Below are 15,610 nucleotides of genomic sequence, written 5' to 3'. Positions count from 1 at the left end.
ATGGTCTGCTATTCATGATAGATTCGCATTCACAGACTAGAGTCTGCAATTCCTCATAAGACAAACAGGAGAAGCCAAGATTTTTTCTTAAAAGATCTTTCAAAATCCCAATCAAGCGTTCCCAGAAGCCTCCCCACCATGGAGAGGAGGGTGGGTTAAACTTCCAATGAATTTCGTTAACTCTAAATTCACTTTCAATTGTGGTCCAATGTAATTGTTTCAGAGCGTTGTTTAGTCCTGTAAAATTAGTACCATTGTCTGAATACATCACAGAAATTCGTCCTCTTCTGGCTATAAACCTACGCATAGCTTGGATGAAGTCATTGGTACTAAGTGAAGGTATTAGCTCAAGATGGACAGCTCTAAATACGGCGCAAGTAAAAAGTACTATCCACACCTTTTGTTTAGATTTAGTCAACAGAGGTCCAGCTATATCTACACCTGATACTTGAAAAACTGCTGCTATTTGTGTTCAGTCTTTTGGAAGAGGCGGAAAAGGTACCTCAAGATGTTTTACCTTTTGCCTTTTACATGTTAAGCATTCTTTGACAACACTCCGGACAGTTCTTTTCCCTTTCACTATCCAATAGCTTTCCCGTAAAATAGTCAGTAGAGTTAATGTCCCAGCATGCTTGTTAGCAATATGTTCTTGGGCTATAAACCTTTTCACTGCAAGGTGTTTCGATGGTAGAATTATTGAAGAAATAAAATCTTTCGATTCTTCCTCATTTATCAATCTGGACTTCAATTGTAAAATTCCTTCTTCATCTTCAAATATTAGAAGACCTTTCAAATTTTTTCGTGTTTCTTCATTAGAGTAACATTCCTTTTGTATTACATGGAAAATAAACCTTTGTGCATTTAACAGTTCTTCATTTTTAAGTTCCTTACATTTTCTCAAGTCCTTGGCCTTTGGTTGAAAATGCAGTATCCAAGCCATAACCCTAATCATCTTTGAAAATCTAGAGAATCTTCTGGCTAACTGTAATGGAATTGACTCTAGCTCTGTATTACTAGCAGAGATGACTGACTTTCGTTTCTCTATCTCTATTTCTTTCTCATTAATATTTACAGCTGACTTTGGCCACTGCTCCTTCAGATTCTTCAACCAGGCTGGCCCTTGCCACCACTTGCGTTTCTGAAGTTGCCTAGGTCCACAACCTCTTGATAAAATGTCTGCTAGATTCTGGTCAATTGAAATATGGAACCAATCTTCCGAAGTTGTCAATTTTCTAATTTCACTTATTCTGTTAATAACGAATACCGACCACTGTTCTCGACGAGTTATCCACACAAGAACTGTGAAAGAATCTGTCCAAAAGAAAGTCTTGATGTTGGGAAGTTTCACAGCTTGCTTCACAGAACTAAACAGCCTAGCACCTATGGTAGCGGCCATTAATTAGACATGGTATAGTAATAGTCTTCGTTGGAGTTATTTGTGATTTGGCTTGAAGTAATTGAACAGTCAGAGAACCCATACTGGATTCACTTCTTAAGAAAATGCATGCCGCATAAGCTGTCTTACTGGCATCGACAAAAGTATGGATACTTAAATTGGATTCCTTCATTACACCTAACCATCTTGGAATTTTTATATTTTTGAAGTATTTCAGTTGTTTTCCCCATTTTAAAAATTTCTCCTTTATTTCATCATTCACTTCATCATCCCATGATTCTTTGCTCTTCCAAGCGGCTTGCAGCAAAATCTTAGGCTGAATCATAACAGGTGCAAGGAAACCTATGGGATCAAATACTCGACTAACTAGTGAAAGTATTTTCCTTTTAGTTACCTTTTCTCTTTCATCAAATTTCAAAAATTCGGTGTCTATTTCTAAGCTATCTAAATCTTTGTCCCAAATCAGTCCTAATACTGGTGATGTTGTACTTTCTGAAAATGCAGGAATGCCAGAACTTTCCCAACCTCTGAGATCAAACATTCCTTCTTGCATTACATTAGCTGCAGATTCGATGACTATTTCTAGTTCGGCATTATTTTGTGCACTAGTTACGCAATTATCGACATAAAAACTATCTTGTAATTTTTTAAGAAACTCTTCAGAATATTTTTCTTTCCACGATTCTTTGGATAAATGATGGTCAATAACCGCCATCAGCAAAAATGGACTACAAGTAATGCCAAATACCACACGGGTGTGACGAAATGTCTTCACTCTACCATCATCACCATACCAAAGATATCGTAAAAAATCTCGATCTCTTCCATTTAGAGAGATCTGTAAAAAGCTCTTCTGATGTCTGAAATCACACCAATTTGATGTAAGCGAAATCTTACTAGAATAGAGGGAATCGTTTCAATCAAATTAATTCCAGTCTCTAAACAGTCATTTAGAGATGGCTGATTAGTAAGCTTTGCCGGAGCATCAAAAACAGGTCTAATTTTCATGGAAGATACTGAGGACGTTTCCTTAATGGCTGGACAATGTGGGAGGTAATGAACAACGGGTAAAGACAACTCCTTTTGGGGAACTTCTTCAATAACTCCTTCCTGCAGCCATTCATTAAACACTTCATGATACTTTTCACGATATGCTATTTTTTCCAACTTCTTCGTAGTAGATTCGAGTCTTTTCAAAGATAGGTCATAATTGTCTGGTAAGACTGCATGCTCAATTTTCCAAGGCATATCAACTTCGTATCTACCATTTTCTAATTGACGAACTGTTTCTTGGAAATGAACCATAATAGCTTTTCTCGACTCTTCTTTAGTTTTTTGTTCAACAGGATCTCGGATACCCAATAATTCTAACTCCCACAATGATGAAATAGGCAGGTCTTCTTGAGATAACATAGAAACTATAGTCATATTTACATTGTGCTGATGTTCGGATTGAGGTACTTTACCCATCAAAGTCCAACCCAATTTTGTTTCTATAGCCACTAAACCTGTTCTTAGTTCTTCTCGCTTGCCAGTAAATAACTTCCCTGAAACGTCTACCCCTAACGGTACTTCAATAGGGCCGGAATTCCCTTGGGTATCAGTTAAGCGTATTCCTTTATTTCCTAATTCGCGAATCCAAGAACCGTATCTTATGCTTGAAATATCATTACAAATCACATCATGGTCTACAGCATCTAATTTACACGAATAATTACCATCAAGGCTACTCAAATAAATCTTATAACATTTATGTTTATAAATTTCAGTTTCTGTTCCACCAAATAAATTCTTCCTCCCATTGCAAGTTAAAACCCATGTCTTCTCCGGTAGACTTTAAAACATAACTTCTTGAGCTTCCCGTATCAATCATTAATCTAACTTTACGCCTTTTATTCTTACCCTCTATGTTTACAACCAGGGTCTGAAGGAAAACTTCATTTGTAGCACGCGAATGCAAAGAATCGATTGTTTTCTCTTTTTTCTCACCATTTTCCTGGTTATGCATTTCACTAGACTTATTACATTCAAGACTAGGACAAAAAAAATTCAAATGTCTTTTTGAACAGATCTGACACTTAACATTTGATCGACACTGGTTACTGAGGTGACCTTTAACCAAGCATATTCTGCATAAACCTTTCTTTTTTACCACAGACATTTTTTCATCTAACAGAACATAACATGCCTTTTTACAGTTACACATTTCATGATCTTTTAAACAAAACAAACAAGAAGGTATTGCTTCATGATTCATCAAATCCGACGCGGGAGGAATATTTTGGCTAGTTGCCAAGTGCTTACGATCAGACACAGAAAAAATATCCGCTCTGCTTAATATTATTTTTTCCTCTGACTGAATTCACTTTTCAGAAATTCAATTATTGCATCAAGACTCGAAATGTTTCGTTCAGATTCAGTAATTTTTCGTTGTCTTTCAAATGGTTGCAATACATGAATAGGAATAGCACTTCCTACAAGAGGGTATAAAATTGTTCCACGCTGATCAGTTGTCACACCAAGACTGCTCAGGGCTCTAAGTTGTGTTGAAAGTTTGTTATACAAACAACTCAAAGAATCCTGCTTCTTTTTCGCTGCGTTATCCAAAACAAGTTTTATTAACTCTCAAACATAAAAATCAATTAAAAGTTCTTTACGGCCATATCTCTCAGTAAGGCTTTCTATAGCCAAAGGATAATTTTTGTTCGTCACAGGAAAAGATTCTACAATATCTCTAGCTTCTGATTTCATTTTTGTTGACTGTATCAAATAATGGAATTTGTCTGCATTCGTTAAGTTATTATTTTCACGTAGGTTTTTAAACTGATTCCAGAACATAAGCCAATTTTTTAAATTACCTGCAAACTTATAAAGTTCTACTTTCTGTAGGCGTTGGCACAAAGTTTTACATGTATTTTCATCAGTAACTAATTCCTGACTACTCTCTAACGCTGTATTTTGGATTTCGTTTAATTTTCTCTTAATATTATCGAGAAATCGTTCCCATTTTAACTGTATCCTAACAGCCTTTTCTCGATAGTCCTCTGTTATTTCAAATTCTGTTTCGAATTCTGTATCATTAGTTATAGTATCTAAATAAGCACTGTGCGACAATTCTAAAGTTTCTGCCTTTTTCTTGAACAAATAAAAACACATTTCTGCTTCTTCATAATCAACATTATCATCATTTAAAAGTTCATCTAGTCTTTTATATGCTTTAGTAAAAGCTGAACGTTGTGCAGTTTTGTTTCTTTTCATCACCTCCATTTTGTCTTAAGTTTAAAATATTCAGATAAAAATTAGGCAAGAATAGTATTTTAAACTTCAGTAAAACAATAATCAATAACTTCAAAATGGAAGTATAAGGTAATCAACTTACCCTATCTATTCTTTCATCTGACATGTTTTCAACAAACGCGCCCACCTGGGGGCACCAGAAATGTCGTGAACATCATTGTGAGTTTAAGAGAAAATAGTGAGCATTTTGTTAAAATTTAGATCAGATGAAAAAGATCTTATAATATATAGCATTTTAATACTGTTTAGTACAGTGTAATAGGTTCATTTTACAATATGCAACATCCACAAAATGATCATTACAACGCAGTTTGATCATCAATCTTTTTGAACAACAATCTCTGTCGTTGCCATTCCGTAACAGAGGAACTTACCTCTCTTAGAGTTTGATTGTGGCACGACAGTGACCAAAATACTAATCATCTGCTTGTGAAGAGGTTAAATTTTCTTTATGTTGTTTTTAGTAATTCTGTATTTTTAGGTTCTATTATAGAATTATTTTTTAAAGTTTGCATAGCATGTGTATGTTACTGATATAAAAGTAATTGGGTTTCATAACAAAATACACTTTAAATAAATTTTAGAGAGGTGATGAACTATGATTAATTTTTATTTACTTTGCAGTTCTCAAAGCCAGAAAGAGTGGATGGTTGAACTTCAAAAAACTATTTCCCGTGATAATAAATACATATATATTACATCCACACAATTAGTTGGTGTCTGCCTTTTCCTTTTTGCATTGCCTAAGCATGCTCCATTTATAAAGTAAGTTATCTCAGTTTTTGGAAGTGACTGAAAAAAATATTGACGTAGTTTTCCCTCTTGTGCAAACTTTTCCTTTTAATTACTTTTTGGCTTTCATAATGGCAGTTAAACTAATTTTAGTGTTGAATGAATAAGTAAAACCGTTTTATGCAAATTTCATAACTGAGTTAAAATATGAAGTTTTATTATTAGTTGTATGTATATACTTGTCTGACTCTCTAAAAGACTAAGAAAGAAAGGGGTAAAAAAAAGAATTATTAAGAGTGCAGTAATCTGAGGGCCACCTTATCTTAATAAAATTTTATGCTTGATAATTAAAAATCTAAAACCACAACCATTGCAAATATTCAAACCTACTGAAATAAAGGCCCGCCATTTATTATTATTATTATTGTGCTTTAAAGTATTCTGTGAATTTTATGTATTTTTAGATTAAATTATTTTGTGGGATTTTTCTGTGTTTGCGAATTCCTCTAGTTTAGTTATTGATATTTATCCTTTTCTTTATGATGTACATTTCTCCTTTTTATGTGCATTTCTCCTTTTTTTTTTTAATACATAGTTTGATATTATTATGCAGAACTAAAATCACATATATATTTGGAAGTTGTTCTAATTATCTTTATAAATTCTAATGAAGAAGAAAGTAATCTAAAAATAGGGTCAAAGGATATTTAAAGAAAGAAAAATGTAGGTCTATATAAAATATTATGATGGTGAATAATAGAAAAGTAATGAAACAATTTATTCCTCAACTTGCTTCTCATTAGTTAGTTAAATTTTTTCTGTTTGTATAAATTACGTGAATGAGAGAAATTTGTTTTTTTCAGGAAATCAGAGTCTCATTTCTAGTTTAATGTGCAATATATTTCTGTGTCAGATTTATAGAAGAAAAGTTGTAGTTTATTTATGTTCAAAATTATTCATCATTTACAGAACTGAAATAAAAGTATAAAATGCAAATCTCTGTGCCAGGTGGATAAAGTTGTCAGTGGGATAGATTATGATTAAGTTGTATTTTAAGTTATACCAGTTATGGATATGAGTAAAATAAACTTGAGCCACAGTGACCTGCAAATAGAAAGTTGCCAATTGCCTTCAGTTTTATTGTTTCCAGTCTGGAGCATCACAGAAGGTTATTAAAAGGACATTTATTACTTTTAATTACCTCTTTGAAAGACAGTTCGGTTATAACTTCAATGTAAGTTAAAGATATGTCATCTAGAATGCAACACTTCCTGATAACCGGCTATCTGCCAGGCTGCATGGAAGATGAATTAGAAGGGGGTTCGTGACACTTAGCCGACGGGACACTTAACCGACACCAGTTAGCCAACACGGACACTTAGCCGACAGGACATTTAGCCGACACGGACAGTTAGGCGACAGGACATTTAGCTGAAACAGACAGTTAGCTGACAGGACATTTAGCCGACACGACATTTAGCTACAGAACAGTTAACTGTTAAGACATTTAGTCAACAGGACACTAAGCTGATAGTGACGTTTAGCTGATGCGTACCCAATAATCATTTAAATTTACAATCAATTACAAAATTTCTCGACTTCTCCACAAGTTCAATATTTAAGTTATTTTTTCACTTATTAGTAAAATTCAATTTTCGATTCTTGAAGATCTCATACGTGCTTAATTATTGTGTTAATTTAGATTGTTTGATATGTATCGTGCTGTTTGGTGTATATTGGCTAAAGTGAAAAAGCGCTGAAATTTATCCTCAAGAAATATGAATTAAATTTCGAAAGGAAAAAGAATTTTTTTAGCTAAGTACGGCGGTCACTTAATTTTATTTTAATATAGGATCTTTAAAAATTATCCGTAAAGCTTCTTCATTTAATCAACTTTCACATCATTAATATTTTTTCTTGTTTACTTAATGATATTAATTTTCCAATCTTGCTCTTCCAAATGCTTTCAAATTTCTAATATCTTTATGTTACATTACTATTTTGCTCATCACATCGTATTACATTCCTTCCCTTAAAAAAATCGTTTGGCTCCTCCCACTAATTAAATTTCCTTTCCCTGTCATGAAAAATCTGAAAAATGCAATAAAAATTATTGTTATTCTTGAATTATACTTTTTTATAGAAACATATGGCGGTGAGGGTTAGCTTAGCAAATATATTTTATTTTGTTATTAAAAATAATTTAGAAAAGTGAATTTTTAAGACCAGCAAAGGTATAAATTATTTGTGACCTCTATAATTTGCAGTTCATGCCACCATCCTTGAGATAAAAATTCTCTAACATTTTATTGACCGCGCTTCTCGCTTAAAATACTTACTTAGGTTAATGTTTATAGCCCTAAACTAGTGCTTAATGTTGAATTTAAATGTGAAATATTCTTTAAGGTTTTGTTTTATTCATAAGTAAAGCTGCAGAAGAAGGCGGCCACAAACCAAGTGGGGTGGAACAAAGCGTGTCAGATCGTTAAAAGTTACCGTAATGTGGTGCCATCTATCGATGCTAGATTTAACTAGATCAGTCATGTCAATAGATAATATTATGTACTATGTTTTGAAACTCGCGATATGTAATTTTCGGCGCAAAGCAGACTTTATTGGCGACAACATACACATAAGAAGTTTTAGCAAATGTTAGTTCTAAGAATTTTTTTTATTTTGAATGCGTAAACCTTTTAATATCGTTTAAAATTTTCTAAAAAGCCAATAAATAAAGACAATAAATTTGCAAAAAGACATTAATTTAAGAATTTACTATGCTTTCATGGTTCAACATCCTGATTCGGTAGTTCATATCACGTGACCCCAAGTGATCTCATCTCACGCAAAGTACGCTACAAAAATATAATTCTTTCTAATTATCTACATTAATTTCAAGTTAACTCTTAATTTGGAGTACAAGTTTAAATGCAAGAATTACTTCAATTCGTACGAACAGCTTATTCAGAAATTATGTAGAACAGCAGTGCTTTACTTTGCTAGTGCATTCTCAATTAAAATTGATGAATTTAACCCTTGACTTTGCTTTTTCTATATTTTTGCCTTCAGGTGAGTGGTGTGGTTGCATTCTAATTGACTTAATTACCACAAATGGCCTTAGGGCATAAAATTGTACTATCTGATAAAAATTCTATTTAATCGTATGCCAGTATTGAAAGAAACAATCAATCTGATAAGAAATGGCTGCGACTTGTTTTGAAAATGAACGGTAAAAGGTTACCAGCGAGTATATTCCGTTTGGCATCGGTCATACCATTATTGGCGACTTTACCGTCTGCGCCGGCAAAACGGAAAAGTACCATAATATGTTATATTAATGTTTTACTTATAAAATATAACTTTTCTCAATATCTGTTTAAAATGTATAAATCTTCATTTCATTTTATTTATTTTTTTTTCTCTCTCATTCCTTCTCTTTCTCGTTTTCGGTTTAGCTGCATGGTAATGGGAAAATTTTTGGTGCCCATTTTCCTGAATGTATTAATAAAGTTCTAGCCTAAAAAGGCAATTTTCATTGGAAGAGAGTGGTTATGTATTGGGTAAAATGGTCACTCTATTTCTGTTAGACTCGGCAGCTGCCGAGGGGTAAATTTACTGAACACTGGCAGTTCAGTCCGAATTTGAATCCTGTAAACAGACAGGCTATTTTCATGGTATTTCCCATGTGTAACATGTATACAAGGCAGTTTTCCTTAGAAAGTCCTCCACCAAGGCATCCCTCCACTTAGGCAAATAGCACTCTGCCTTTGCCATAATTACATAAACCAAACTTATTTCTGTTAGGTGGCCACTAAACCAAAAACGAGAAAGAGAAGGAATGAAAGATGAAAAAAAAATTAAATTAATGAGAAATGAAATGAAAATTTATACTTTTTTAACGGATATTGAGAAAACTTATATTTGATAAGAAAAACATTAATACATATAACATATTATATTGCAAATTACACATCGCGACTTTCAAAACATAGTAAATAATATTATCTATTTACGCGTTAGATATAGTTAAATCTAGCATCGTTAGATGGCAATACATTACGGTGACTTTTCACGATGGGTCGCTTTGCTCCGCCCTACTTTGTGGCCCCCCTGCTGTAGCTTCAGTTATGAAAAAAACAAAATCTTAAAGAATATTTTACTTCTAAATTAAACATTATGAACTAGTTTAGGGCAATAAACATTAACCTAAGTAAGTATTTTAAGCAAAAGGCGTGGTCAATAAAATGCCACAATATTTTTATCTTAAGAATGGTGACATGAACTGAAAATTATAGAGGTCACAAATAATTTATAACTTTGCTTGTCTTAGGAATTCACTTTTTTTAATTGTTTCTAATAACTAAATAAAATATATTTGCTAAACTAAGCCTCACCACCATATATATATATCTATAAAATGTAATTCAAGAATAACAATAATTTTTATTGCATTATAAGATTTTTCAGAATGGTCTACTCCTACTACGCTGAGGACAGCAGCCAGTTCAGTCTAGCCTACAATGTCTCTCAAATAACTATGCTTCGTGACACGAAATGAATGATCCCACCTCACTGCGGATTCTCGCACGATATTCCTACAACCAAGTTATGCTTAAACATTATCTTCCAGATAACTATAATTGCTCCCTACGAATATAATTGCTCATCCCCTCCTACTTTGCTAAAATGGTATCTGAATGCTTCACATTCAAATCTCCTGAACTTAATGCTAGCACAGAAAAACTTATGCTCAGTAATTTCACTTGCTATATACAGGGTAAGGCAATGGCTGGATACCTACATCTGCGATTGCGTCGCTTCATAAGACAGGCAAAGGAAATTTCTAAAGTGGGAGGAGCCAAACGATTTTGTAAGGGAAAGAATGTAACATGATGTGATGAGTAAAATATTAATGAAACGTAAAGATATTAGAAATTTGAAAGCATTTGGAAGAACAAGATTGGAAAACTATTATCATTAAGTAAACAAGGGAAATTGATAATCATGTGAAAGTGTTCAAAAATACCCAGTTGATTAAATGAAGAAGCATTACTTTTAATTTTTGAAGATCCCAAATTAAAATGTAATTAAGTGACCATCGTACTTAGCTAAAAAAATTCTTTTTTTCTTTCTAAATTTAATTCACATGCCCTGACGAGAAATTTCAGCGCTTTTTCAATTTGGCCAATATACACCAAACAATGCTAAATTAACACAATAATTAAAAGCACGTATGAGATCTTCAAGAATCGAAAACTGAATTTTACTGATAAGTGAAAAAAATAACTTAAATATTAAACTTGTGGAGAAGTCGAGAAATTTTGTAATTGATTGCAAATTTAAATGATTATTGGGTACGCGTCAGCTAAACATCACTATCGGCTTAGTTTCCTGTTGACTAAATGTCTTAACAGTTAACTGTCCTGTAGCTAAATGCCCTGACGGCGAATTCTGTGTGTCGGCTAAATGTCCTGTCGGCTAAGTGTCCTGTCGGCTAACTGTCTGTGTAGGCTAAATGTCCTGTCGGCTAACTGTCCGTGTCGGCTAAATGTCCTGTCGGCTAAGTGTCCTTGTCGGCTAAATGTCCTGTTGGCTAGGTGTCCGTGCCGGCTAAATGTCCTGTCGGTTAAGTGTCCATGTCGGTTAAGTGTCCTTGTTGGTTAATATCTTGTTGGCTAACTGGTGTCGGTTAAGTGTCCCATCGGCTAAGTGTCCACGACCGATTAGAAAGTGCATGTTTCATGCAATGGTAATACTTGGCACCATGTAGGGATTATAGAGCCTCAGATTTAGAGTGATTTCATTAATAATTTTGGCATCAGTATATGTATAATTAATTAGCATTAATAATATAATGTTAAAATGGCTTTGAGATAATTTCACTAGCATATTTTTCATTCTCCCCTCCAATTGAGTAATAAGGCAGGAAACGTAAAATTCACCAACTCATCACCCAAAATTTTGTAACTAACCTTCTGAGCAGAAAATAGAATGATTCACATCACTTCCATCTAAGGTTCAAAGCCTTTTAAAGCAGTGGCTCTCAAACTGTGAGACAGGAGACAATTTTCAGCAGGCTACAAAAGGATGTTTCTTTTTTTCTTTTTTACGTAATTATATATGTATTTATAATATTTAGTTAATTTTTAGTGATTAAATACATATTATTATTTCATTATCACACAACATTCTTTTAGAATTCTTTTTCTCCAGATTGTTTTTTCAAAGCAATGATATGTATGTGTGTTATCATAAATTACATCTGTAGGGATATGAGAAGGGATGCTATAATAAAGTTAAAGTAACACTGCACTAAATATGCTTTTCTATCATTAGATGAGCAAAACAAAATGAAGAGGTCATATTCTATCTGTAGATGAACTTTGTATGAAACATCAGAACCAAGTACAACCTGGCTGGATTGTTTTATTTTATTATAGTTTCTTTCACAAGTGCATTCATATCAATCAGAATTCTCTTGTCTGAACCATGCGTAATGCTTTATTAAGAGATACATTATTTAAATTAGAGAGCTTCGAAAGCTTGCAGTTAAGAAATTCATAATATTTATTTAATAAGTCATTAGAGTAATCAAACAGCGGATTTAAATAGTAATTATTTTATAAGTGCTGTTGAGATATATAAAATCACATTAGCTAATTATAAGTTAAATTGCTGCCACACTTATTTATATATCACCATTAAAACAATGTTACAACACTCACAGATAAATCAAAATAATTATGTAATGATCAGAATAAGTATATAATATAATATAGATTAATTCTAAATGTTTATTTTTCTGCATGTTCATGAGCTTTTCTTTAGTAAGCTTTAATCCATGCAAAATTTTTCCCATTGGGGCAGATTTCCATACGGGATTACAGCAAATGATTCCCATGTTGAAATAATGAGCATTTTTATTATGAAGGAGTTCAGATTACTCTTTTACGGGGGAAATATGGAAATGTTTTTGTAGTGGATAAGAGGCAATAAATACCTAGGTAAGACACAATGAGGATGCACTTAGGAATTTTGTTGCATAATTCATAGTAGGTGGGATAAGTGATTTTTTGGAACTGAAACAACAACAATAAAAAATAAAGTGAAGAATCTTTAGAGTTCATGCTGTTTATAAGTATTCACTTTATGATTTAGTCAGACTTGCCATGTGTTTGATTTTGTTCATCCCAGTCACCTAACTTACCAACTAAAAATTAATGTATAGATTGCATTTTGCTTTGCATAAGGTGAAATGCACGTGGTATTAAATTCGTTTGTTAACTGGAATTATTTGTGTATTGATAAAATTGTGTTTATATGTTACTATATAGCTTAAGATAAGTTTTATTTAAAAGGGATGTAGCTGTGGATGTAGTTAAGACAGGTCTGCGAGGAGCCGCTGGAAATAAGGGAGGTGTGTCGATTCGCTTGATGCTCTATAATACATCTATGTGCTTTGTGTGTGCGCATCTTGCAGCGGGCCAATCTGAGGTCTTTGAAAGAAATGCAAATTATGAAGAAATAACAAAGAAGCTTAATTTTCCTCTGGTAGTATTCTTACTTTTATAATTGACTTATAGCCTTTGCTTTCATTTACTTCCTGTTGTACCAAACTTTTCATTATTCTCGCCTCTATTTTGAATTCTTTATTTGAGTATAATACGCATGCAGTTTAAATTCATATGTAAGTATACCAGCAAATAATTAATGTCCCAATTTTCTAAAAGGATGTGTGGGAAATAAATCGATTTTCTGAATTTTCTATCACCCAACTTTAACACATTAATTTATTAATCTTTTAGTCATAGTTAGTATAGTATATAATTTTATTTAAAAAAGGAAAGATTTTCTCTTTTACTTCATTTCCTTTTTTAATACTTCCGAAAAGAGGCGAACTTATTTTTTGTGCTTATGTAATGAAATTCAAGAACATCAAAACCAAGTCAAACTTGTGGCAGAAGTTATTGCAGCCTCTGTGTGTGAAAAAATCCTGCACACAATGTTGGTCACAGCATAAGATTTGTAAGGTGGACTGGAAGCTTTTAAGATTGCTTCTATATCACTGTTTGATATCAGGCATGATAGCTCTGTACTGGTGATATTATACTTGGTGTAGGTTCAATACATCCACGTGTCGGCCAACCGAGCAGTAAAGTCGCTGAGCAGTGGGTGTTTTCATGGCATTCCCTATGTGTAACATGTATAAGAGTCCGTTGCCCTTATGAAGCCTTCCATGAAGAAATCCCTCCTCTTAGGAAGATAGCTCTAGTGTGCTTTAATGTAATCAAATAAACCAAAACATCAAAATTTCTGAATTTGCAGTGGAACAGCATGACTTTCAGTATGTAGCCATGATGAATAGAAGCACTTTGTACATTTTGTCATGGCTGGCAAGGAAGACATCTCTCTGAAAATAGGGCTGAAGTGTGTCTGAATTTTCATCAAACTTGGAAAAAGAGCAATGAAACTCTTCAAATCTTATGGCATGTACTGGGTGACCATTAAAGAACTACTAATATAGGAGCCCTTAGTGCATCCATGGTTCAACAACTGCAGACTATCCTCTAGGGAATAATGTGAATGACAGTAATCAAACTTTCATGATTATGATTACAGCAAGCAAAATTGGAAAAAAATCCACGGTTTTCATCTGTATGTAATCGGCACAGTGAAGCGTAATAAATAGTGCTGCAGTGGTACCTGTGGCTCGAAAAACACGGTCACAAGAACGCTAACAAAAAAAAAAAAAAAAAAGATGAAATGACAAATGCTGAAAGAAGGTGTTCAGACATTTAATGAATGCTTGTAATTTGCATTACTGCCATGAGACTGCATTTATGGTGCTGAAAATCATATACGTCAATCAAACAACCCACGAGGCTGCTGCCAGTCATTGATATGTCATCTGAAAGTCATTTCAATCTAGCACAGAAAGTGGTAAATTCTTGGTTTTGATGATTAATGCCTGTGACCTTTTGACTTGCTTCATTGAAATATTTGCGTAGAGTGGGAAAAAAAAGAAATACCCGGGTTTGCTCAAGAAACAATGACAGCATGTCCTGCCATGGCACTGGTTGGCTATGATAGACAGCATTAAATATGATCCATAGTCTTTTTTTTAGCCCCAGGTGATCTCTGAGTATTCTTAATACTCAAAAACAGTTGCGCAGAAAGAGAATGTTTTAGATTACCAACTGCAAAATCACCGCAGCAACTTTGTTAAGAGGGATGTCATGAAATAGTATATTTCATTTTTTTAAATCTTTCAATAAACTCTGTAAAATGTGCAATTCAGTACAAAGAACTCTACTTTAAAACAAACCAGGGGAAGGGTTAGTTTCTGTGGAATCATTTGATTCTGAATAAAGGAATCACTTTTCAATCAGCTTAATTAATGCCATAATTTCTCAAACTGGATGTTTCTGAGCGCACATCAGGTAGTGAGCTCCTATTATGCAACAAAAAAAAAAATCTTTTGAAGATACATTATGGATTTTGACCCATAATGTAGTGCTGTCAATGCCAATAGAACTAGAATTCATAGATTGGGAAAGAACTGCAGAACTTCTTTCGCTCTGACTATTGCTTTCTTTGACGACTGGAAATGAATTTCTTGGATTGAATAGAAAATGATTGCTGGAGGTGAGATCTGGGAAGCGGGGCTATCATTTCATATTTTGCAAACTCAGTTTAGATTGATGTGAAGGAGCATTGCTTTTGAAGGGGAATCTATTCTTGTTTCTTAGCAAATGAACACATTTCTAAAAGATGGACTCACGTAGACTACGCAGAACAGCAACATACCGTTCTCTGTTGATTTTCACTCTATCTGGAAAGAATTACATGTTTGCAGAAACATCAGTGGTCACTAGTTGTAGTTTGGCATGGAAGTATTTTATCATTGTCCATTTGCCTTTCTCCACTGGTCTTTTATTTATAGCAGAGGAATAATTTTCTTGGCGACTTATGTGATGCAGTTTTTTTGTCTGAATGGGGCGACAGCTACCGTGGCTAATTCGTTCTTTCATTAGGGGTTTGGTAGTTGTATGGGAATGTTTTCAAGTTCGGTCTCTTGCATTTCCCAAATATTTTTTCATGGTCAGATGATCATTTTTAAACCAACCTCGATGTACACAGATGTCAATGGATTCCCTGTTAGCAGGGAACAACTGGTGCGACCTGCAG

The 15,610-nt window shown here is 33.7% G+C and overlaps 1 protein-coding gene across 2 annotated transcripts in view; it reads left to right on the top strand.

The window, feature by feature from the left end:
- Synj (synaptojanin) overlaps positions 1-15,610 on the top strand; it is a 227,582-nt gene that overhangs the window by 161,598 nt on the left and 50,374 nt on the right. For both annotated transcript variants that reach the window (XM_085807291.1, XM_085807290.1), the window contains exons 14-15: positions 5,318-5,458; positions 12,781-12,973. In XM_085807291.1, coding sequence (XP_085663417.1) covers positions 5,318-5,458; positions 12,781-12,973 — 334 coding nt within the window. The remainder of the gene's footprint in view (positions 1-5,317; positions 5,459-12,780; positions 12,974-15,610) is intronic.

Source organism: Stegodyphus dumicola, chromosome X1 (assembly GCF_044657685.1).
Source record: "Stegodyphus dumicola isolate Sdum_Otavi_A_Nest chromosome X1, ASM4465768v1".
Classification (NCBI taxonomy): domain Eukaryota; kingdom Metazoa; phylum Arthropoda; class Arachnida; order Araneae; family Eresidae; genus Stegodyphus; species Stegodyphus dumicola.
The sequence above is the reverse complement of the archived record's forward strand: the minus strand, read 5'-3'. Positions and strand labels throughout refer to the sequence as shown.